Source organism: Vulpes vulpes, chromosome 11 (genome assembly GCF_048418805.1).
Source record: "Vulpes vulpes isolate BD-2025 chromosome 11, VulVul3, whole genome shotgun sequence".
NCBI lineage: Eukaryota > Metazoa > Chordata > Mammalia > Carnivora > Canidae > Vulpes > Vulpes vulpes.
The window spans coordinates 96,441,740-96,466,478 of record NC_132790.1 but is presented as its reverse complement, the minus strand read 5'-3'; the positions used below and the strand labels follow the sequence as shown (position 1 = coordinate 96,466,478).

The 24,739-nt window shown below is 40.8% G+C and overlaps 2 protein-coding genes across 9 annotated transcripts in view; one reads left to right on the top strand and one right to left on the bottom strand.

Annotated features, from left to right (window-relative positions):
- Window positions 1-24,739, bottom strand: part of MED12L (mediator complex subunit 12L) — a 323,809-nt gene that overhangs the window by 113,251 nt on the left and 185,819 nt on the right. The window lies entirely within an intron of this gene.
- GPR87 (G protein-coupled receptor 87) lies at window positions 1,548-23,599 on the top strand. The gene is made up of 3 exons (XM_026015746.2): window positions 1,548-1,898; window positions 18,451-18,582; window positions 22,483-23,599. Exons 2-3 carry the CDS (start codon window positions 18,549-18,551, stop codon window positions 23,523-23,525), a joined length of 1,077 nt encoding a protein of 358 aa, XP_025871531.1. The 5' UTR covers window positions 1,548-1,898; window positions 18,451-18,548; the 3' UTR covers window positions 23,526-23,599.

Sequence of the window (24,739 nt, the reverse complement as noted above, 5' to 3'; positions counted from 1 at the left end):
GTCTCAAACTAAGGTCTGCAGGGCATAACCTTGCTCCTCAGGACGCAATAAACTGGTTTCAAGTGTTAAAAGCAAAATCCATGGAGAGGTGTAAAACGGCACAAGTGCAGATTCAAATCTAAATGAAGAATTGTTTGTAAATCTGGCAAATTCTTATAAGACTGAGCCACTATTAAGTTGCCTAATTTTTGCCCAGGGACTTTCCCTCGTGCTGTCTACTTATCAATAACTTAATCCCCCCTAAACAGAAGGGAATGGAGAACCATAAAAATTGTAGTTCTGTTTTTGTTTATGAATAAGCAATAGAAGCATAATGCTGATATTCAACTATTAGTATTTAAACACCTATTTGTTTTCCTGTATTAACACAGAAAGAAAACCAATTAGTGTGTGTATGTGTGTGTGCGTCTGTATGTGTAATTTCTTTAAGGCAAAGTAAACACTAAGTAACTCCTATTATTGATTTATAACTTCAAAAAAAGTTTTTCATTTTTTAAAGATTTCATTTATTTATTCATGAGAGACACACAGAGAGAGGCAATGACACAGGCAGAGGACCCCGGGATCATGACTTGAGCCAAAGGCAGACGCTCAACCACCAAGCCACCCAGGTACCCCTCAAAAAAGATTCTTTTTTTTTTTTTTTATAATTTTTTTTTTTATTTATGATAGTCACAGAGAGAGAGAGAGAGAGAGAGGGGCAGAGACACAGGCAGAGGGAGAAGCAGGCTCCATGCACCGGGAGCCCGATGTGGGATTCGATCCCGGGTCTCCAGGATCGCGCCCTGGGCCAAAGGCAGGCGCCAAACCGCTGCACCACCCAGGGATCCCTCAAAAAAGATTCTACATTTATTATTTTCATTTATCTTCAGCCATGATAGTAACAGGTTTTGATTCCATTTGGTGAAATTTTATTTATTTACTTATTTGCCGGAATACTGCAAAATCTTGCAAACATTTGGAGATTTTTATCTGCAAGATCTAAAATTAATTACAAATATGAAAAAGAAAAGATCTGATCGTGTAAACTTATTATGGGAAGTTTTTTTTAAAGAATAAAAGTTTTTTGTCTTTAAACATGGAATTCAAGGGATTAGCTCCCCAAAGTAAATGTATTTAAAATATATTGAATACTGACATTTGTGTCTATGTAAAAATAGGTCTACAGATCTCCGCACATCCTTGAATAAGACAACAGGTTTCCAATGTTATTAATTTGTAGTATAAGCACATTTCAATTTTAGTTTTTAAACAGAATAGTATCCTAAAGGATTTATCTTTCTTAAAATATCTGATTTCTTAAAAAAAAAAAAAAAAAAATATCTGATTTCTTTTAACCCAAGCTTTAATTGGCAGGAAGGCAGTATGTGTATTTTCTAATTAGCAATAGGAAGCTCATCCACCTCCACAAAAAAGGGGTGGGGGGGGGGGGGAGAAAGAAAGAAAAAGAAAAAAATGACCTAAACACCGGGACTGATTGAAACTTCATCTCCCCCTCCCTTCCACAGTCCTCTGGCATTCTGAGCTCCAGCCCTCTGTGTTCCCTTCAGGTGAATCACCGTCTGATTCCTGCAAGTTCAGGAAATGCTCTTCCCCAGTCTACAAATCTCACCTACTCTCAGATGTGAGTCACTTACATGAGCAAGAGAGCAAGTTGCTCCAGTTGTACGGAGCAGGACAATCCGAAAGGGTGCCTCAAAGGACACTCGCAAGGGGCCCTGGGGAGAACCCACCTTCTCTGACAGGGGAGAAAAATGCTTATTTTTCATGCTGTGCCAGAAAACCCACTTCTCTGTCAACCATAGTTTCAAGGCTTATTCTTAATTAGAGTTGAGAAGCCTGTTTCAACTTGAAGACACCGTATCAGGTGAATGGACACCCAGACACCGCAATGAAAGGTAAAGCAAAAAAATTTTCTTTAATTTTCTTAAAAGCTGTGGTGGATAGAACACAGCACTGATTGAGACTGTAATTATCCTTCTGCTTAAATCTGAGCTCTGAAGAAAAAGTAGAAATTAGAATACTAACTGAGTAAGATAATGTAAGTCCTCTCTGGGAGGCACCACATTCCAAAACAGGGGCCATATGTTCTTCATGGAGGTTCACTGTTTCCAACTCGGGCGGGCAGAAAATGTAAATTGTGTATAGTAACTTCAAAAGTGGAAACGATGATTTGGGAACCACTTATATTTAAGTGACTTTTTTTTTTTAAATCACATTTACTGTATTAGATGAGTAAAATCCATAGTCCTCTGGTAATTATTTTCCAAGACCTGAAATGTATTTCATGATAAGTGAAAAAAAAAGAAAAGAAATCAAGAGAAAAAGGATGTCTTTCTGTCCAAATTGCTTCATTTGATATAAAAATCTCAATCTTTCTCACTGTACCACAAAGAACAGGGCCATCCTCATTCCAATTCCTTAAGAGATCATGTTAAAACATGTCACCAAAGGCACTGAAAAAACTGCCCGGCTCCTGACAAAGGGCTCGAACACTGTACTTCTGGTTCATATTCAAACTAGGGAAGTTTTTGCTTCACTGAGGACAACATAAAGCAAGTGTGGACATTTAAACTTGTCGAATTTATAATAAAGATGTTACAAGATAGGTGAGCCTAAAGTAGGGTGACTTTTGATTTATTTAGATCAACATTTATCTACCACGCAACCTCGTAACGTACTCTCGAGAGGAGTCTGCTTTCCTGTTAGGTGTATTAACACTTTCAACAACAGCTCTCTTTCAGATTTCTAGTAAGAGGCTCCAACTTGCTAACCAACCAACATAAACAGCAAAAACATCGACTCTATATTACCAAAACTCTAGGGGGCAGGGAGAGCCAGACACTGTTCATAGCGTGTATCATGATCATCTCTGCCATTCTGAGGTTAACAAAAATCTTTCCTTCTTGAAATTAGGAATCAAGGAGATTCTCTTATTAGTCTTTCAGCAAAGCTCTTTGCTAAGACTATCATTTCTAACACCTACTTGAAAATGGTTTTGATATATGTAGGTGAAGGCAGAGTGGCTGGAGCAATAGATTCCCGAATACCGTGTTTAAGGATGTAGGCCAAGGGTGAGGGAGAGGGGGAGTAATTAGTCAGAAAATCGTTAACTTTCATGAAGAGGCTGAGGAGAAATTTCCTACCCAGAGACAGTGTGCTGAGAGGGATTACTGCACTCAGGGACGGGGTCGGTGAAAGGAGACTAAATGAGAATGGATGTTTTTACTTAGGTTACCGTGTGCAAGCCCTCTCCTGAGTCTGCCTGCTTTTCTTCCTTCCATGTCATCTTAGGGTTTCACTTCTTTCAAGAAGAATATTCATGCTTAGACTTGTACTCCGAAAATGCCACAGAAATTTCACATAAAGAAGTAGACAAGAATGGTCATTTGTTCTTTGTATGCCTCCAAATAGGAAAATGAGGAAAACCCATAAAACTCTCTCCAAGCCTCTCCTGGTGAGGGCAAAACAGAAGTAAGGTGAAACTGGGTTAAAAATCACCTGGGAGTAGTCCACAGTCTCTGCACAGGCAGGGGACAGTAGGTTGATTTAGGGCCCAAGATCCAGGACTCGCAGCAAAATGCAGACTGCGCCCAAAGTTATCAGAGAGAGTTGGGCGAGCCTCTCACTTCTCCAGGAGTTCGCTGCCATCCCTCACAGTAAAATGAGGGGATCAGAGTAGGTGGACAGGGCCCTTGCACCTCTAGATTCCCACAATCCAGGTGATATGCCCAGGTACTAGGATTGGTCATCGAGAACCAAGGATTGGATCAAAGGAGGAGACTGGGTGGAGCCAGCAGGACTCATCCTCTCCATTTCTGTCCCAGCCAACTACATAATGCCAATCAAATCTCAGCCTCTTGAGGTTCCAGGTTCCCCCTCTCCAAGATGGAGATGACCACATTTTGTTCCCACTTTCTCTGGCAGAAAGTGTTGCATTAATACAAATACAACAGCTACCTGCAGTTCTTGTACTGTGAGACCATTGAAAGCAGAGAGGGGAAAGCAGAGGCAACCAAGACCTTATGATTAAAAAGTAGATGAGATTGGACTGGGGTGGGGGGGGGGCAGTGGCATAACAATAAAGTTTTAACAACAGAGAACAATCAGAGGTGAGGGTTGACAGTGGGAAGTGGGTGGGGGATGGGCTAGACCGGTGATGGGGATTAAGGAGGGCACTTATGATGAGCACTGGGGGTTGTACATAAGTGATAAATCACTGAATTCTACTCCTGAAACCAATACTGCACTATATGTTAACTAGAATTTAAGTAAAAAAAAAAATTTAATGAAAATAAATAAAACTTTCAAAAAAGAAAAGAAAGTGGTTGAGATGAACCACTTATAAAACATCAGGGTGAATAAGAAACAAGACTGAAACATTCTGCTTCAGGCCAAGAGTCAAAGCCAAGCTCCTTTCTCACCAGGAGATTTGTTTTTTTTCTCTCTCTCTTTAAGTAGGCTCCACACCCAGTGTGGAGCCCAGTGCAGGGCCTAAACTCCCAGCCCTGAAAATCAAGACCTGAGTTGAGGTCAAGAGTCAGAAACTTAACCAAATGAGCCATCCAGGCGCCCCTCACCTGGCAACAATTTCTAAATACTCTTCCTCCTTATGTGGCAAAAATGGGCAGAAGAGAGTTTGTTCTCCGTCTCTGTATGTAATCCACGCGTTTCATCCTTTATTAACATTCTTATTAACCAAAGTTAAAAAAAATTTACACTAAATGCATTTGAAGAAGAGTGCTGATAAAGTGTCCCTTGTCATAAGACATCACAATGAGTCATTCCTATCACTGACTCTTTAAAAAGGCAATTTCTAATAAGAATTTCTATCATTCTGGAAAGAGAAGGTAACTCCTTAAATGACTCTTTCTAATGTATTAGGTAAAACTCATATGGTACGAACTGCCCTTCCAATCTTAATACTAAAACAACAATCATAACATACACTGATACCTTACTTTATGCCCAAGACCACTGCATAGTTTAATCCACATAAAAAAAAAATACCTTCACACATCTGTAAAGTGTATACTGCTATTACCTCCACTTTACAGCTGAGCAAAGTGAAGTTTAAAAGGCACAAACACAGAGCTCTCTGCCCCTGACAGTTCCATCTGCAGTCAACCGTGCTATTAGTCACTACTTTGCTGGTGCTGAGTAAACGTACTGTGTGCTGAGTACTGGTGCTGAGTAAACGTACTGACTTCTTTTTTTTTGTGCATAGTTTGTAAGCAAAATTATATAGACTTGTGGTTTAGTCCCTGTCCTGCTTGACTGTAGGAGATAAACGGCTGTCTTGGGTACCTAGCCTGCTACTACGGAGCTCCTCTACTTTATAGTTTTCCCAAAGGAGACACAACCTTGTACCAGCACATGAACCCCCAATTTATGTGGAAGTGGCAGCAGCAGACCAGTTAAGAAGGGCACAACACTCAGAATGACCTGTGTTCAAATCCAGGCCCCGGATCTCACTAGGTGTGTTAACCTGAGCTCTCACACTCACCTACCTGCTGAAGAAAGCCCTCTAAGCCTCAGTTTATTTGAACAAGGGCAGGGGCGATATTCTTCTTACGAACACTCAGGTAGCATCTAAATAGTGAGTGCTTACTGTATGCCAAGCACCAGTAAAGCGATCTGTAAGGATCAAATGAGATAATACTGTGGGAATACCTCATTCAATCGTCAACTCAATCCAAGGATGAATGTTTTGCAGGAAAGAAAACTGAGGCATAGGAGGAGTTAGATAACCTGGCCCATGTAAACGGCAGATCTGCAGCTTGAGTCCCATGTCTCTTTAGTTAAGTTGTATCTAAATAATTCAGAACAGTCCCGTGGGCACAATAGTATTAACCAGCATTTGCCAAATGCTTCCTCTTATTAATACTGTTGTTCCGAACAAGATAGTAACACAGACTCTGCTGCTGCCAGAGGAGGGCTGGCCAAGAGCCTGAGCGTGCTCTCAGGTCAGAGATACTACTGGCCTTCAGCCATCAGGGCAACTCTCCAGAGGCACAAGAATAGGGTCAAACTCTGCTTTTCAAGTCCATTAGTCTGAAGGGTACTGAACAGATTGAGATTCTGGCTCCTTCAAAAGCAGAAGCCAGGATAATAGAGGGCAGCTCAAGTAAAATAATGGATGATCCCTGCACTAAAGATGCTTCTGACCTAGTTGAAGGAAGAAGAGTGTTAAGAGAAAAAACCCTTGGGCTGTCAGCACCCAGCTGTGTGGCTCTGGGCAGAGAGCTCACGGAAGGGATGCGAGAAAGTAAGGCATGGACACGAGTTGCCTCTAGACTGTAGGCACCATGGGATCGGCCACAATCTTTCTGGGATGGATGACCTCTCTGCCCAAACCTCTTCCTCCTCCTACCTACCAGACTCAAAGGCTACAAATGAAACTGAAAACAAATCATCAATGGGCATCTCAAGCCAATTTTGACAAATTGGCTAAAAGAGGAGTGGGAAAGACTCCAAAATTAATTGTTTACTGGATACCTTTGCAAAGAAAGACAGTCCTTCATATCACGACTAGGTACAGCGCGGCTACTCAGACATTAACACACGATACTTAAATAATCACAGTTACGATTATTTTTTGGTTGTTTCAACCGAACATTTTAAAGGTCTACACGACAAAAACTTTAAACAAGATAAAGTCTTGCATTTATGTAGCGCCCACACCATAGGAAGCAAAATGAATCAATGAAAGAACAATGGATGCCAGCAATACGGTCAACTGCTATATTCATGTAACAGGATATTATCACTGTCTAACAGATATTTCCATTGTATTTATTCAACACCAATATTCCCTTTTGCCAAAAACATCCTAATTTCATGCTGCAGTAAATAATATATTCCAACTATCGAAATTTCTCAAGTGGTAAGCACAGTAGGTTGAACTATATGCAAATGCCACTTTGACTATAAGAATCATGTGGTTCAACCTAGTACGTCAACAATAAGAAGAAACTTTAGACCATTTTTTTTTAACTTTAGAGCATTTTGAAAGAGTATTTACCCCAAATTAAATACACTGCCATTCATTTCTGAAAACCAATAAACTCTCAAAGCTTGTCTTACAAACTCATCAATCTCAGTTAAAAAGGAAAATACTGAGGGGAAATTAGTAAAAATGAGGGAGAGGTTTGGAGCAGGAATCTGGTAACAAGGCTCTTGTTTCCACTCAGAAACGGACAAAAACTCCAAGGTGAGGCCTGGCTCAGCCCCACCATGAAGGCTGATATCACAAACCGTAACCCACAAGCAAACTGTATTTGGTCTGCCCAATGTGTTAACAAAATTAATCCGTAATTTAAAATTTATGTAATTTTATGTAAAAATCCATTTCTCTTCTACACCAGATAGTCGAGTAGCAACTGACCCACACACCTGTGTGGCAACAATCCAGGGACTCTCAGTGGGGCGACACCTCCAGATCATGCAGTCCCCAGCCTTGCTGGTTACCTCCCTCGATGCTTTGGCTGTTAGCTGTATTTTGTTAGCATACTCTACTGTTGATGGGTTCTTCTTCTACCTGGCTCACTTTCCTCAGTGACATTACCTATGGGGCTACCTTTGAATCTGAAACCCTCCACTAGAGTCCCCTTACTCCAGAGTGAGTTGTTCAGAAACACCAGAGGACTGGTGTTTGATGGGTCATCCTCCTGGTGTTTGGCCATGTCTTACACGAGATCAGCTGCTAGTTCCTATTCTCTTCCGTAGGCCGTACTCCTCTACTTCAGACGGCAAAAGAAGATGCTCATGAAGATAAAAAGTGGCAGATTTCCAGTAAGATACGATTAGGTCACAGGGGGCCACATTCCACAAGAGCCTAACATTTAAAGCACGTATTTCTTGAGCCTCACACTGTTGTCTTCAAGTTCTCTGCCAGACTCTGGAGATAGAAGGATTGAGGGACAGTTGGGCAAACAAGCTGGAGATATGAAGGGTCAGGCAGATACCAGGGACTGAGGAGCACAGCTACAGTACAGGGGAAACATGGAAGGCTCTGAGAAGACGTGGCGTGTGACTTAGACTTGAAAGCTTGCCCAGTGGACAAGGGAGAGACAGACGGAGGCTCTGGTACAGGAGTGTGGGAGCTGCAAAGTGGACAAATAGACAAGATCAGGTCACCAGGGTCCCGAGAGAGCGGGGGGGGGGCTTGAGATGTGCTGTGTACAAGACAGGAGGCTAGTGAGGGCTGTAATGGAAGGAAATGTGACAGGCAAGGGAAAAACAAAACACACCTGAGAAATATTACAATGACACAAACAGATTACTTATTTCTCCTAGCTGAGCAACTTATTGTCATTATACGTCAACCCAGAATTATTTTGATCTAAATGGTCCCACTAGTTTGAGAATCACTGGTTTTTTTTTCCTGGTTTTTTGGTTTTTGGTTTTTTTGTTTGTTTGTTTGTTTGTTTTTGAGAATCACTGTTTTAAAAATAAGGTTTACTACCAGTGAAGACGATGGTAGGGATCACTTTAAAGAAAATGTCACTTGGGTACGTATGCATGTGTGCGTGTGTGTTCACACATACATACATGTTCACACATACATTTATGTGATGCCAAATCCTTTTATTACATACGTATGGGGGATGGGGAATTTATTTCTTGCTGTTATAGGAGGATAAAATAAACAGTAAGGGTTTGACGCTGTTAAAAATGTGAGATATCCACTAGTGTTGAAGACCTCATTACAGAATTATTATAAATGAAGGTAAGGGAGGAAACTGAAGGAGGACTTGTCTCTTAGGAATCAGTCTTATTCAATTAATTTAAACAATATTACAGTTTGATTAAACAGTGATCTGAAGAATGAGGGTAGCTAACCTGACATCCACTCTACTGATAGGTATTCTATTGAGAATACCTACCACCCCTCATCCACAGCTAGAAAACCATAAGGATGATCCTATTGAACGGTGAAGACCATCATCACCACCACCAGGAAGAACAATGTTAACTCTTAAGTACAATGCATAAGCCATGGAATGGCCCTTCTAAAACAAGAAATAGTATCTGCCTAAGCTTGTGAAAAGCATCCTTCAGGATCTAAACACGTCACCTCGGATCCTATATTTCTGACAACGTCTTGTTTTTTTTTTTTTTTTTTTTTTAAGAAACCAAAAGTTACTTGAAATATATTTGGCTCCGCATATCCATTTAAAACCACTACTCTGGTTTTTAAAACTATAGCCCTTAACCGTTCTAGCCAGCCTCCTCTATACCAATAATGCAGAATTCTGCTCTACATAAATTAGACTTGGCCTAAACAGAAAATAAAAATATACACTTCGACTCAGTGAACCGTAAAATTTAACCAGATGATAATAAAAATTGTATTATTGAGCAGAAAATAAAGATATTTCCCGATGGTTCACCCCTATAGTATTACAGTACTTACAAATATAAAATTGACTTTGTATATATGATCTCATGACTTCTCAAAGCACCTTTGGGAGCCAGGCCAGGCATTTCTTACCTTCTTCATTTCAGAGATGTACAAGTTCAAGCTCTGAGATGTAAAGTGTTTTGTCCAGGGCCACAGACTTAAATACTGAGTCTAAAACTTAATACCTTTTTTTTTTTTTTTTTAAAAAAAGATTTTATTTATTCATTCATAAGACACACACACACACAGAGAGAGAGAGAGGCAGAGACACAGGCCGAGGGAGAAGCAGGCTCCATGCAGGGAGTCCGATGTGGGAATTGATCCTGGGACTCCAGGATCACACCATGGGCCAAAGGCAGGTGCCAAACAGCTGAGCCATCCACGGATCCCTAAAACTTAATACCTACCCACTGAACTGAGGTCTAAGACATTATCAGGCTACTTCTGAGCTCCCACTCATCAAGCCAACCAGCATAAGCAAAGAGGCTCTGGGGTCACAAAAAATGAAACTCATTTCTTGGCTTTTGCCTCTCACTGTGGGTGATGCTGGGCAAGTTGCTGAATCTAATAAGGTTCCTCTCCAGTACAAAGGGAATAACTGGGTTTGGGGTTAAAGTTATATAGAAGCATTAGACACAAGCCTTGTCGTCCTGGAGTTTACAACCCACTTTACATCACTCCTAAAATAAATATTTATAAAACAAGTAGTCACAGGTCACCTGAAAAAAAAATATGCTAAATCTCAATGTGAACCCAAATATACATAATTGTAGGCTATACGTATCAAGTGCAACTTTGAAATCTTTAGAGTAGTACCTGAACAACCTGAATGAAGGACTGTGTACTTTACATTCTAACAGCTTTGGGATGTGACTCTATGCATTAATGAAGTGCCCTATGATGACAGTGACCTAATTTTATTACAAAAACAAGTGGATTGTATTCAGTGAGATAGCCTGTTTCTTTCCCAAGGCCTCCAGCAAAGCTGCTAACAGTGTTGGAAAACTCTCCCTTCCTCCCTCCCTCCCTCCCCATCAAGTTTAAATTGGGAGAGACTCTTGGGTTACAGGCAATTCCAAATGCGAGAGAGGCTGTCCCTTTCAGCAGAAACTTCATATTAGATGTTTTTTGTGAGCATTATATCTTTACCACTGAATTTTAAGGATACTGCTGCAGTATTCCCATATGAGCTACTCTTTTAGTATAGCTTTTCTTATAGAAAAGCACTTCACAAAACCCCTCAGGTCTGAAATTCTTACAAGTTCAGATATGAGCCTTTAAAGATCATTCTGGGAAGTGGAAGACAAATAAGAGACGACAACCACTGCCACCAAATTATCACTCCACCAAGTAATCACTCCACCAAATGATGGACAGCTGAAACCAGGGAGAACCAGAGAGCAAGCATTAATGGACACTAATCTTTCAGATCTTGATCAGAGAGGCAATAAGGGGGCCCTGTGCAGCCAGAAAGAATGAAGGCATCGCTGTGTCCGAGTGGGCAGAGCTGCTAAGGCGGGCTTCCCCAGCTAGGCACAAGGGGCTTGCCAACCATGCTGATGTCTCACAGTGAATTTTAAGGACAAGGCTATGTGCCCAGGGTAGCAGTTCAGCAGTGCTGGATGCTGATCCTTCCCCTGGTCCTCCCATCCCCCTTTCCAGGGAAACAGCAGACGGCTAGACATCCAACACACCGGACTTCATGCTTCTCCTCCAGCTTTTATAATTTTTCCTTCCTTTGGACCCAGAATCTCAGTCCTCTCACCCATAAAAGCTGTTGAACAATAAGCAGTAGGGTGGTTTACTTAAAGACCCCAGCACAGGGGTGACCACAGAGAAAAACAGCTCACCTAGACCATTAATAATTCTGCAGTGAGAACTAAATAAGGTCCCTGGCCACTATTTTTCTGGGTTGCTAATAGGCACCAGGAAAATCACTTGGAAAGAATGCTAAGCTGTGGTCCCTAAAGCAAGAAAAATCAGGGCTCAGGAGGGAGGAGGCAGAGGAAGAAGAAAAATATATTTATGTTCTAAACAGAACATTTGATGATCCACGTAGTTCGAATGTAGCCACGGAAGATGAAATGATAAACAGACCAAAGTTACAAAATGAAGTATCTGTAGGATCAGACTGGTAATGCTCCCAAGTGAGGCGGCCCAGGCACGTCAAGAGAAAATGCTGTGAGCCCGTAAGCCGGAGAGCAGACTTCTCATCTGGAAGAGGCAGCTAATACTGCTGGATTATTCATGGTTGGTGTTTGCATATCTCATTTTTTAGCAGAGGATCCAAATCTGGGTTCTTATATGAAATTTCCTGATGTTTTTAACACTGTTTCAGGCCAAGCAGAACTAGATCTCCAGTGAAAGATTAGCAGTTCCTTCACCAGCTAGACAAGGGAAAACAAACCCCACCTCCGTCCTGTACCCTCTTCTCCTACTTTCTACCCTCCAAAATTAAGCTCCAGAATCGTTCTCCATTGTTATCCCAGGGCAGTGTATTAGAACTGCAGCTTCGGTTTCGATCAGATCGGAGACGAATGCTGACTCTACCCATTACTCGCATTGTGAGTCAGGGCAACTTAATTAGCTGTCTGCACCTCGGATCTTCCCACCTCGGGGAAGAAAAGGGAATAAACCACGTAGGTCACAGAACTGCGCTGAGGATTGTATGAGACACTAAGCAACTAGTCTGAGGTCTAAGATAAAGGAGACGCTGAGAACACCTTAGTCCTTTTTCCACCACCTGCATTTAAAGACAGCTTACAGCCAACGACACAGCCACATAATTAACAAAATAGTCAAAGGAGGATATCAATGGGAGGCTGGAAAAAAAAGAAACACAAAAAACAGGTCTCTAAGCACCGATACCATCTAACCTCAGGAATGGCTGTGAAGCTTGGGCCTACCACAGACATCACATTCTTGAGTGATTTCATCAGCCCTCAGCTGGGGGAGCACAGGGTGGCACAACAGGATTCCCGCCCATGAACAAGGTCCTGGAACCTAGCCATTACTACCGCTGAAGCAACTCTCATTGCAACACCCTGCAGGCGCTGGGACATGCACAATGCACAGCTGCTCTGGACTCAACCACACAGGGAGCCCTGCAGCTTAGGGGTTGTCAGATGAGGCTTAGAGAAAGGGCAAGCTCTTAGAGCCAAAAGATCAGTCAACTGGCTCCTCGCAGGGCGGCTGAGACCACAAACCACCTAACAGTATCAGCATAAACAAGGCGGCAAGAACTTGGTTCACCTTGTGTCCAAACTATAAACCACCAAATAGATTCCATCGTGTCCCTATGACACACAACAGGAACTAACAAGATAGCCCCTACCCTGTACAGCTATGCCAGCTTCCTCAAATATTCTCATTTCAACCTTGCAGTCATCCTATAATGGCCATATCATCATATTCATTTTATACACGAGGGAATGGAGGGTCAGAAAGCTGGAAGGTAAGAGAGCTGGGGTTGAAACCTAGACTCTATCACACTGCCACCATACTTGGCTAGCAGTAAGGACAAGGGTTCTGTTTGTGTGTGTGTGTGTGTGCTTTTGTTCTTTTTTTTTTTTTTTTTGTGGGAGTGGGGGTTGTGTGTGGTTTTTCGTTTGTTTTTTAAAGCCAAGCAAGAAAATGTTTTAAATGCAAGGCATTAAATGAGAAGTTAAAGTCTTCAATCAATCCTATGTCTGTCTACCTTCCACCTTTTCTCTCCTTCCCACCACAGGCATGCTTCCTTTGAAAGTGTTATCTGAAGTCCTTTCCTTACATCCTCACCTCACCAACATTACTCAACCCTCTGTAAATAGGCCTCTGCTTCTGCCCTATGCCACCCCCCTGCTCGCCCCCCACCAGTGCAAGTACACACACAGTACAACACGTGCAGCCCTGGCAAAGATGAACAGTGACCTCTTTGTTAACTGAATCCTATCCAATGGCACTTTGCTGTCCTTTATCATTTGATTTCCCTGCAAGATATAACAAGTCACAGCTTCTCATTTACTAAACTCTCTTCGTGGTTCACATGACACTACTCTCTTCTAATAATGGCCTAACTCTCTAGCCACTCCTTCAGCACCCCTCACCGCCCTCACCTAAGATGCTCCTTAAAAGGATCTACATCAGCCCTGTCCCATTCTCACAGTACTGGACAGGTTCATCCTGGGCAATCTCATTCCTTTCCCATAGCTCTTTCCATAGATGATCCTCTGTTGACTTTTTTTTTTTTTTAAAGATTTTATTTATTTATTCATGAGAGTACAGAGAGAGAGAGAGGCAGAGACACAGGCAGAGGGAGAAACAGGCTCCATGCAGGAAGCCCGACGTGGGACTCGATCCCAGGTCTCCAGGATCACGCCCTGGGCTGAAGGCGGCACTAAACCGCTGAGCCACCTGGGCTGCCCCTCTGTTGACTTTATATCACCAGTCAGAAGCACTGAGCTCCAACCTTGTATCTTCAACAACCTAGTAGACATCACACGAATAAAACGTGAGCATCCTAACATCAACAAACCCAAACCAGAACTCCACTGATCCCTCTATATGAGCCTCCTTTCATTGGCCCTAACATCTCAAATACCTGGAAGGCCAACACTCCTCCTCCCTTTTCAGGAACATCAGTCAGCCCCTAATTCCTCAATATACGTCAGATATGTCATACCTCTCCATCACTCAGTGCTAACATCATCCTCAGATTACTGAACCTTCTTTGGACACACTCAGCATTTCTACATGCTCCTTTCCCACCAGACCTTCAGCAAACCTGCCACAATGCCAGTATCACCACAGCCACAGAACCTCCCTGATTCCCACTTCCCCTCATCAAGGTACACCTATTTCCATAGTATCCCAAACCTCTCCTTCTGTACTTGGTGGTCTCTTTACTTCTAGATCCTCAACTAGACTATAAAACCCTTGAGGACAGACACTTAGTGTCTTCCCTCTTCATTTTTATAATACCAGAGGCTGGAACATGAATAGGCTGTGAGGAAATGACCTTAAAGAAGAAGTCATATTAGGGTTGACACTGAAGAAGGAGAGGTAGAGATTTATTTCCAAGGTAGGGGAAAAGGGGGAGAAAGGGGGTTACTCAAGAGTAGGAATGAGTATGAAGAAGAGCAAAGGGCTAAACATGCCATAAGAGGCAGCAAGCTGAGTAATGTAAGGAGTTCCCAATCAAATGAAAATAATCTTTAAATTTCATCTAGGAAAGAATGGAAATAATACAAGCAAAAAACATTTATATAAAGCACTTATTTATGTATCAATATTCTAATTTAACCACATAATGATGCTATAGAGCAGATATTGTTATTTACTATTATAATAATAATTAATATTAGAGCACACATGATTCAAAAGATTTTGGGCAATTTATCCCAAAGTCTACTGCCAACTCCTAATTATCAGAACCCAACATCTTTTGGCTTCCATACTCCATGGTCTTCAAAACGACAAAAATAACTACTATTTGATTAGTAACTGTAATTCAAGAATTTCCCTACTATATCGTAAAGTTTAGAAAGCAAAAGAAAAGCATGACTGGGCTGCCTAGGTGTGGCTCAGTGGGTTGACTTCAGCTCAGGTCATGATCAGGTCCTGGGATTGAGCCCCATGTCTGGCTCCATGCTCGGCAGGGAGTCGGCTTGTCCCTCTCCCTTTCCACCTCCCTCTGCTCATGTTCTCTTAAATAAATAAGATCTTTAAAAAAAAAGAAAAAGAAAAGCATCACTACTTGAATTATTAAAAAGAAGAATCCAGCAACAAGCAGCAGGAGAAATTTGAGAGGAATGAAGCAGAGAGACCAGAGAGGAGGTCAATACAGTGGCCCACACATGAGACTATGAGGGCCTTGTTCTGGAAGAGGTCTTTGAGAGTAGCAAAAGAAAACAAGAGGAAGACCAGGTAAGGGACTGAGTAGGTGAGGACCAAAAAAAAAAAAAAAAAAAAAAAAAGAGCTACCCTATAGAGTTTTGAGGTTTTAAACTCCTTTGACCACGAGATGAAGGAAATATTCATAAATAAAGACAAAAGAAAAATTGGTTTCTGTGGAGAAAAGGGAAAACAGTTAGAGATTTTGAGGATGAGGAACATCAACATATAGCACACTCCACCATATACATTTTATTTCTCTTGGGTAGATACGTAGGAGTGGAATTGCTGGGTCATAACAAGTCTAGTTTTAACTTGATAAGAAACTACTGTTTTCAAAGTGGCCATATCATTTTAAATTCCCACTAGCAATGTATAGTACTTTGTTTTCCCAGCAACACCTGATATTCTCTTTTCTGTCGATAGTCATTCTGGTAAGTATGAAACAGCATGTCATGGTGGGTTTTTATTTAAATATCTCTAATGACTAATGATGTTGAACATCTTTTCAAGTACCCTTGGTGAAATGTCCATAGAAATCGTTAGATCATTTATTTTCTAATTGGGTTGTTTTCTTAATAGGAAGTTGTTAACATTCTTTGTATATTCTGAATACAAATCCTTATCAGAAATGTGATATTTAAATATTTTTCCCCAAGTCTCTTTTTTGGGTCCATCTTAATGGCTGTCTGCTGTCTCTCTTGTTGCTGCCTGTGGCTGACCCACTTCTAGACACTGTTCCTCTTCCAGTGGGGGATAAGCCATATGGGAATTCTTGTTACTGAGTAAGGTATATGTCAAGAGGAAGAAAACCATACAACCTGGGAAGAGAGATTTGTAAAAATCAGGATATATTTATCAGTTAAACTCCATGAAATGTTTCCATGAGAAGCTGGATTTGAGAATAAAAATTTTACTGAATCCAAGGATCATTATTATGAAGATTAGAAAACTGTTTCAGGGATCCCTGGGTGGTGCAGCGGTTTGGCGCCTGCCTTTGGCCCAGGGCGCGATCCTGGAGACCCGGGATCGAATCCCACGTCAGGCTCCCGGTGTATGGAGCCTGCTTCTCCCTCTGACTGTGTCTCTGCCTCTCTCTCTCTCTGTATGACTATCATAAATTAAAAAAAAACAAAAACAAAAACAAAAACAAAAACAAAAACAAAAACAAAAAAAAAAACCAGGGATCCTACCTGGCCTTTAAAAAAAAAAAAAAAGAAAACTGTTTCAGTCATTTTTCCCAGTAAACTTAGTAAGTAAAAACAAAGTAGAGTTTCACTTCCTTGCCTTACTTTAAAAATCCCTTGACACTGGCACCCAATAAGGAAAAGACTCTTAAGAGCCCTCATCATCGTCTGTGCTCTATTAACCAAAAAATTACCTTTTTAGTGCCCACTACGTACTACATACTGTAGCGGTTCGACATAAGGCATGGATAAGGTATCTAAATTTTAAAAGAGATGATTTGGGCCAGGAGGGGAATCACTAAAAATTTGCAAACCATTTTTTCCACCTACTACCAAATCTAGCACCTACGCATCATGCGATACCAGGGAACAGAAAACAAGGGCAAAACAACAGATAAGGAAACAAGTGCCTCTCTATTGCTGAGAAATTCTTCAATAGACTTCTGTCTGCAAAGTGCTCTTTCCCTGCTGACTCAGCCAATGTAACTGCTTACATCAGCCAGAAATATGCTTTGTACTTAAAGGGGAGGAGGTTACTTGGGGTCTCTTTGCAGCTGTATGGTATATAAGCAACAATCAGTAAAGAGACATTAGAGTCTCACATGGTTTCAGGAGCAAGTGTGACTTCCCCTGTTGCAAACCATTCATTCCATAAATCCATTTGACTGTAGCATCACACTTGCCCACAGTTCTCAAGATTTTTTTTTTTTAATCAATACCTTGGAGAACCCAGAAACAAAGAATAGAGAGGGCTGCTTGAAAGAGAAAGGGGGAGATATATTTTATAGCATTCAGTGTTACATGCACATATGATCTCAGTTAATCTTTGTAAAAATGTGTGGAATTCTGAAAGCTTGGGAAAAGTTCAGGAATGTAGCCAAGATCACACCCCCGTCACTCAAAGCCAATTAAATTATTCATTCCTAATCATGCCTTGAGATTGGATGGAATGCAGTGATCACAGAGAAACACAGGGGCTTATAAGACAAACATTCAAATGATATTAAATTCTAAAGGGAAATCTTGAGGAAAACACAGATACTACTCATGTAAATTAGAGTCCAGACAGAGATTTTGTAGGGTTTTCAGAGCAATTCCAGAAACATCAGGTGACTTGATAGAGGTCACACAGCTGGTTAGTGTAAACCCAGAATTAGAACTCCAGAAATTATAAGTATAGGATACCGAAAGCATATACAACGTGAGCATATATAACACTCTTACATATATCAGTGCTAGATCTTTAAGGAAAAAAGAAAACAGATTTTTTTTTTTTAAACAATCACAAACTGCATATAAGTCCCATCATAGATGCATTTGTTATATGCTCAAGTTGGGGTAGGGGAAAGAATCCAGTAGAAGCAGGGATGGGAAGATGTAAGCTAACACCTCCTGCGTGCATTCCAAGACCCAGGCTCTGATAACTGTCTTTTGGATTCTTTCACATAATCCTTACGATAATCCTGTGATATAATTATTAGCATTCTCATTTCAGAGATGAGGACACTGAGTCATAGTGATATTAGTTACTTTCCATGGCCACACACTGGTGTTAGATAGGCAGCATACACAGAGTGGTCCTTGCTCTGTCACAGGCTGGAGGAGGACATAAGAGTAGGCAACTCTCGTGTGGCACAGCTGTTCATGTCCGAAGAGTAGTATGCCTTTTCTGAACCTCAAAAGGATATTTATATATGTATATTTTTTAAAAATGATGGGTGTGACCGGGTGGCTCAGTTAGGTGTCTTCTCCTGGTTTCAACTTGGGTCAGGACCTCAGGGTCATGAAATCGAGCCCCACATCAAGCTCCATGCTCAGTGGGGAGTCTGCATGTGATTCTCTCTCTTCCTCTCCCTCTGCCCCTCTCCCCACTTGTGCTCTAAGGTAAATCAATCTTTAAAAAAAAAAAAAAGGAAAGAAAGAAAAAAATCAAAATTATTGTGTTCATATTCCTTCCTAACTTATCCCCATTCTTTTTTTGCCCAGGACTCAAGCCAGGAATAACCTATGCCAAACCATTCCCGCAGCCATCCCCAAGTGTTTCCTGACACGTATTTTTGCTTACAATCCATCACACCTAAAGAATGGGGCTCAACTTGACACTTGAAAAATTACCAGGTAAGCCAGCCATCAGAAAAAACGCACAGGAAATCTTCCCTGATCAATAATTGTTTTTATACTGTGTGACAATTTGGGAATTTTATTGGTCACTGAACCAATTAACAAAATAAATCAGAATTTTAAAAAAATAAATAAATAATAAATCAGCATTTAGCCTCTCATTAAAAATAAAACAGCAAACAGAGAGCATCACTGAGAGAAATTTAACTTGCTATTACTTAATTCTAAGCTTTGTTTCCTGTACGGATCATCTCAAAAGGACAATAAAGATTGAATTCACATTTGGGGAAGATTTTTATAACCAAACTAAAGTACTTATTACTTTCCAGATGTAATAGTTTAAAAACTAAGGTTCAAAAAAATAATAAAAATTAAAATTAAAAAAATAAAATAAAATAAAATATAAAAAATAACGTTCACTGAGCTTTCCCAGGAATCCAAAGACCACATCTACCTCCTTTCCTGGGTAACTATTTTGACAATGACCATCCAAGAGCAGCTGTACCATGGTAGGGACTCCCTCTAATTGGCACGACTTGTGAGTTTCATTCCACCAGGCAAGTAGAGCAGTGACCTATTGATACTTCCACATTTTGTGCCAGAGAGTGACACGTCCCAAAGAGCAATAATGCAGCTATACCAAAAGCAAAAAGACCAAGGTTCTTCACCAACTCCATCATTCTTAATGTGACTGCAACTAATGAGACAAATTGTAATTAACAACTTTAAGGTACAGAGTGAACATCCTACTAAGACTGTCCTCGAAATCATGTATTCAGGGAATTTATCTCTTGGGACATCTGGCAAAACAGCTACTGTTTATTCCCCTTAACAAAGTTATGAAGTGACTAAACCAGCTCTGTCAAGTAGAACTTTCTGCAATGACAAGAATGCCCTTTATCTGCACTAGCCGATTCAGGACTCACATGTGGTTAACGCTCCGTATGGCTACAAACCCCATGCATTTCTCCGACACACCAGCCCAGACAGCCACATCCTAGCCCTCAACACCTGCACTACAATACCCCTCGCACATACACACTGGCACCGAATGTTAATTTGCTATGGAACTAGAGTTCTTTTGTCATCGCCTTTGTTGATCTAATTTAAAAGGAGTCGGGAGAGGAGAGAAATCTGCACCCTCAATTATCACTCTGTATCAAGCTCTGAGCTAAATAATACAGGTAATAACGTCCTAATAAACAAGGAGTGTGTGAGAAAATAGCCTTTACATTGTAAAAACACCTTCTAATTTTTCTTAATTGAATCACCAAGCTACCTGTCATTAAAAATGCTCCCCTAACTTTGCCAAGTTTTTTACTGACTGAAGAACAACATGATAAAATGGTCTGGGTGAAGACAGCCACCTATTTTTGATGGCCATTGTTCCTGAGCAGGAACACTGTGCACAGAAATGCTTCTAGCACACCCACTAGCTTTGGAAAAATTTTGGGGCAAGGACGCAGAAAAGAAATAATGGGAATGGCTAGCAAAGAAGAGTATAACATAGACTTAATTCTTTAAAAAAAAGATCAATTTAGACAAAACTCTCTATATGAAGTTTTGAGCCTTCCAGAGCAATCCACAGATGGTTCATCCTGCTTACGAACCATTTTGTTCCTCTCTATTACCATATTATTTCATAAAATAAATCATAACAAGTTTAACCACTAATTTGCTTAAGCTGCATTATAAATGTGGAATTTGTGAATGAAGAAATAACCAAGCCCAGGCCTATCCTACTGAATTAAAAAGTCCTGTATTCCAAAATGTTAATCCTATACATAAACTAAGGAAGCAAATACCATGAGGTGATAGAATCAACAAAGCTCAACACAAGACTCCCAAAGCCACAGTAACCACTGTGGAATAAGGCCACTCGTGCTTGATATTTGCCATTTACGAGACCATATTCGTTAAGTACTATTTTTGACATTCTGATTTAAGACTCCAATCTTTAATAACAACCATAATTGATCAGTAAATCACCATTTAATACGAGTGCCTCTTCATACAATTAAAACTTTGAAATATAATGACATACTGGGCAGACACACAATCCCTAACCAACCCTGGGAGGTATGGGTCTTTCCATTCCACAGTGGACATCCGCAGCAGTCAACACCAAGGGTTGAAATACTCCAGGCCGAGCATGCAGCAGTTTGTGAACCATTCTTTTTTTAATTATAATGGCTTTGAAAACCATTCATAATTGTTGCAAAGCACAGCCACTGTAGCGGGATATGATGTGGCTGCCCATTTTCAGTCTGTGCCCGTTGGCTGGGCCACTTACCCTGATTAAAACCTGGTTGTCCTCTCTCCATTTCCCACAGGGTTCCATTCTGGGTTAGATCAAACGTCTGCTAATAGTTTAATTGAGAAAACTAATTCAAGCACTATCTTCACTCAGGTAAAACTGCACATCTTAGAAAGCTTCTAATAACATGGATGCCGATGGGGATCTTGTGGTGCAGAAGCAGCCAAGAATGCAACACTCCATTAAGTCGAAATAGGCTTGAATGATACTGTTCAAGACAATATTTGAAACTGGCAACAGTAATACAGATGGTAGCTGAATCAGGCATTTTAAACTTATAAAGCATAATAATGCTATGGGTATCATCGTAATAGGCTAGTCCAGGTATAAATTACTAGTCTGTGTAAGGATATTTCAGCCAGGAAAACCAGTTTTTAAAAACACTTGTCGCATGGAATAAAGGGCAAGAATTAGAAAGAGGACAAGGTTACTTAGGAAGAGCCTACACTTAAATTTCAGGCAGCAATTTAAGAACCTGTTTTTGGATTACAATAATCAAACTATCGTTCCCTGTTTTCATTTCTTCAAAGAAGCGAACTAATACATATACTACACTGCCTGTTATATAGAGAAATGAGGGCAAAATTAATGTTGTTAGCTCTAAAACAATATCGTTCCAAAATATTATTGTCATTATAGTAAACATTATTCATTAGTGAGAAGTAAAATTTCAGTAACGACCTTCCTTGTAAACTTACATACAAAAAAGTCCATTTTGAAAATTGCATTAGTCCTGCTTTAAAGGGGCGGGGGCAGATGACAACATATAACAACGGGGAGGGGAAAATGTTTGCAAGGAAAGACAGGCTGAAATGCAAGTCTGATGCCGGAGCAGGGAGGCTAAGTAGGAAGATTCTCTCTACAGTGGGGTATGAAAGAAGTTTTCAGAGGAATCTTCCAGCCAAAGTCATTTGTCAGAGGAAAGTCTTCTGTCCCAGAAAAGTCTTGTCTTAGTTCTCCTTCCTGTGCTCGGTTACCGGCCTGGAGCAGCCTGTGGGAAGTGTCCATCAGCAAGGAAACGGTGGTGGACTCAGAGCCCTGAGCCCTGCTACGATTTTGCTCCCCTCAGTAGGAGATCCACAATACCCATGATGCTCACACAACATGTTACTGATTGTGATGGAGTGGTATGGGATATATAGCAATGAGAACTAAAAATCCCAAAACAAAAGTTAGAGGTTTAAAAATGTTTATCTAAGTGCGAGTGGTATAATGTAGCCTTGATAATAAAAACAGGCATCAGCCTAGAACAGTTTTTGACAAGTTGCCCTCCAGGATAATTGTCATAATGGTATATTTATTTGCATTTTCAAAAGACTGACATAAAGAACCAGAAATACCACATTTTACTCAAAGCATCTCAAGTGCGATGTGTCTGGGGGAAGAGGATAAGGACTTGGGAGAGAGGCCACCAATACTTCGGTCACTCAAAACACTAAAGATGCAATAAAGTAACTGTTTAAATTGCTAAAGGCGTTTTTTAAACCTGCCCAAAATAGCAGTCGCCTATAAGGGAGACTAGTGGTCTGTGGGACACACATGTGAAGCTCTGACATGATGTCTCCCCACTTCTCCTACAGATAATGAGCTGCACAGCCAAGGGAGTCACGCTCCAAGTAACATGAGCGATGGACCCGGAAAGAACACCACTGTTAACAACGAATTTGACACTATCGTCTTGCCTGTGCTTTATCTCATTATATTTGTGGCAAGCATCTTGCTGAATGGTCTAGCAGTGTGGATCTTCTTCCACATTAGGAATAAAACCAGCTTCATATTTTATCTCAAAAACATAGTGGTTGCTGACCTCATAATGACGCTGACATTTCCATTTCGAATAGTGCATGATGCAGGATTCGGACCTTGGTACTTCAAGTTTATCCTCTGCAGATACACTTCAGTTCTATTTTATGCAAACATGTATACTTCCATCGTGTTTCTTGGGCTAATAAGCATTGACCGCTATCTAAAGGTGGTAAAGCCATTTGGGGACTCTCGCATGTACAGCGTAACTTTCACAAAGGTCTTATCTATTTGTGTTTGGGTGATCATGGCCGTTCTTTCCTTGCCAAACATCATTCTAACAAATGGCCAACTCACCAAGGAAAATATTCATGACTGCATGAAACTTAAAAGTCCCTTGGGAGTCAAATGGCATCAAGCAGTCATTTATGTCAATAGCTGCTTGTTTGTGGCTGTGCTGGTGATACTGATCGGATGCTACATAGCCATATCCAGGTACATCCATAAGTCCAGCAGGCAATTCATAAGCCAGTCCAGCCGAAAGCGGAAACATAACCAGAGCATCAGGGTGGTGGTGGCAGTGTTCTTTACCTGCTTTCTACCCTATCACTTGTGCAGGATTCCTTTCACTTTCAGTCACTTAGACAGACTCTTAGATGAATCTGCACACAAAATTCTGTATTACTGCAAAGAAATGACACTCTTCTTGTCTGCGTGCAATGTGTGCCTGGATCCAATAATTTACTTTTTCATGTGTAGGTCATTTTCAAGAAGGCTATTCAAGAAATCAAATATCAGAACCAGGAGCGAAAGCATCAGGTCACTGCAAAGTGTCAGAAGATCAGAAGTCCGCATATATTATGATTATACAGATGTGTAGGAGTTAAAGGCCCCTAGGCCTACTTGTCTGTTGAAGTCAAAGTGTACAGAATGTAAATAAATGTTTCTTTTGATTATGCTCGCTTCAGTCTCTCAAATACGGAAAATAAGAGAAATAGAACGGTATGAAACTTGGGCGTAATTTGGAACTGAGCAAAACATTAAGGCACGCCAAAGAGGGAGACAGGCAAGAGGCGGTGTGGAGCTGAGTGACAGGTTCGTGACTCGGGTCCTAGGAGCAGACTGCAGAGCAGAGAATGCCAGGGCAATGCCGGTGCACTGCAGCCATCTGCCAGGAAATGCTGCTTTGAAGCCACTTTGGAAAGAAGAGAAAGTTTAGAGAAAAAAACTATGTAGCTATAAGGTTGAACATTTGGGTTCATTTATTTCTGATATAACTGAATACATATCAATTGCTGAGCCTTCTGTCATTCCATCTGTGAACACATTCGACCTTTGCCCATCATCCCTTCACCGTATTTACAAATGTCTATGCACATTAGAAGAAATTTGTAGTGTGGGGTAAGATGGAGAAGATTCAACTCCATCTTTTGAGCGATGTATTTCAAAGACTGAATTCAGTTAACTGATTTTAAACTTAGGCTATTTCAGAGAGAGGAAAAAAATGTGACTCTTAAGCAAAGTGGATCTTGGGTAAAACACTACGTTTGCCATTATTGTAGCGTTATGCTGCTAAATCCTCAAGGGGCAAGAGTAGAGACGAGAAGATGGAGGTTTGGTTAACAAATATATGTGGCTTGCCGAAAATCCATTTAATATTCTTTATTTTAGAAAAATTGGAGTTCCTGGGTGGCTTAATCAGTTAAGCATCTGACTCTCGATCTCAGCTCAGGTCTTGATCTCAGGGTTCTGAGTTAAAGCCCCCATGTTGGACTCCACATTGGGTGTGGAGCCTACTTAAGAAAATGAAAAACTATTAGCAAAATAGTCTTTCCTTTAACACTGTTCTCATTAGTTTGAAAATATCACCTTAAGTTAATGGACAGAGTGCAATAGATTACAAAAAAAGCACCCAGGGAACATTTTTAATCTTAGAAGATTTTCTTCTACAAGATACCCTTAAGCCTTCATTCTTTGCAAAGCCGTCAGCTGCTTGAGTACTAGGTGCCTCACTCGTCCCTCACACTGTATGAGGAGCGAGGCAAGCATTAAAACAGGAGAACTGAAAGCATGTTTGCCAGTTGGTTGACAAAT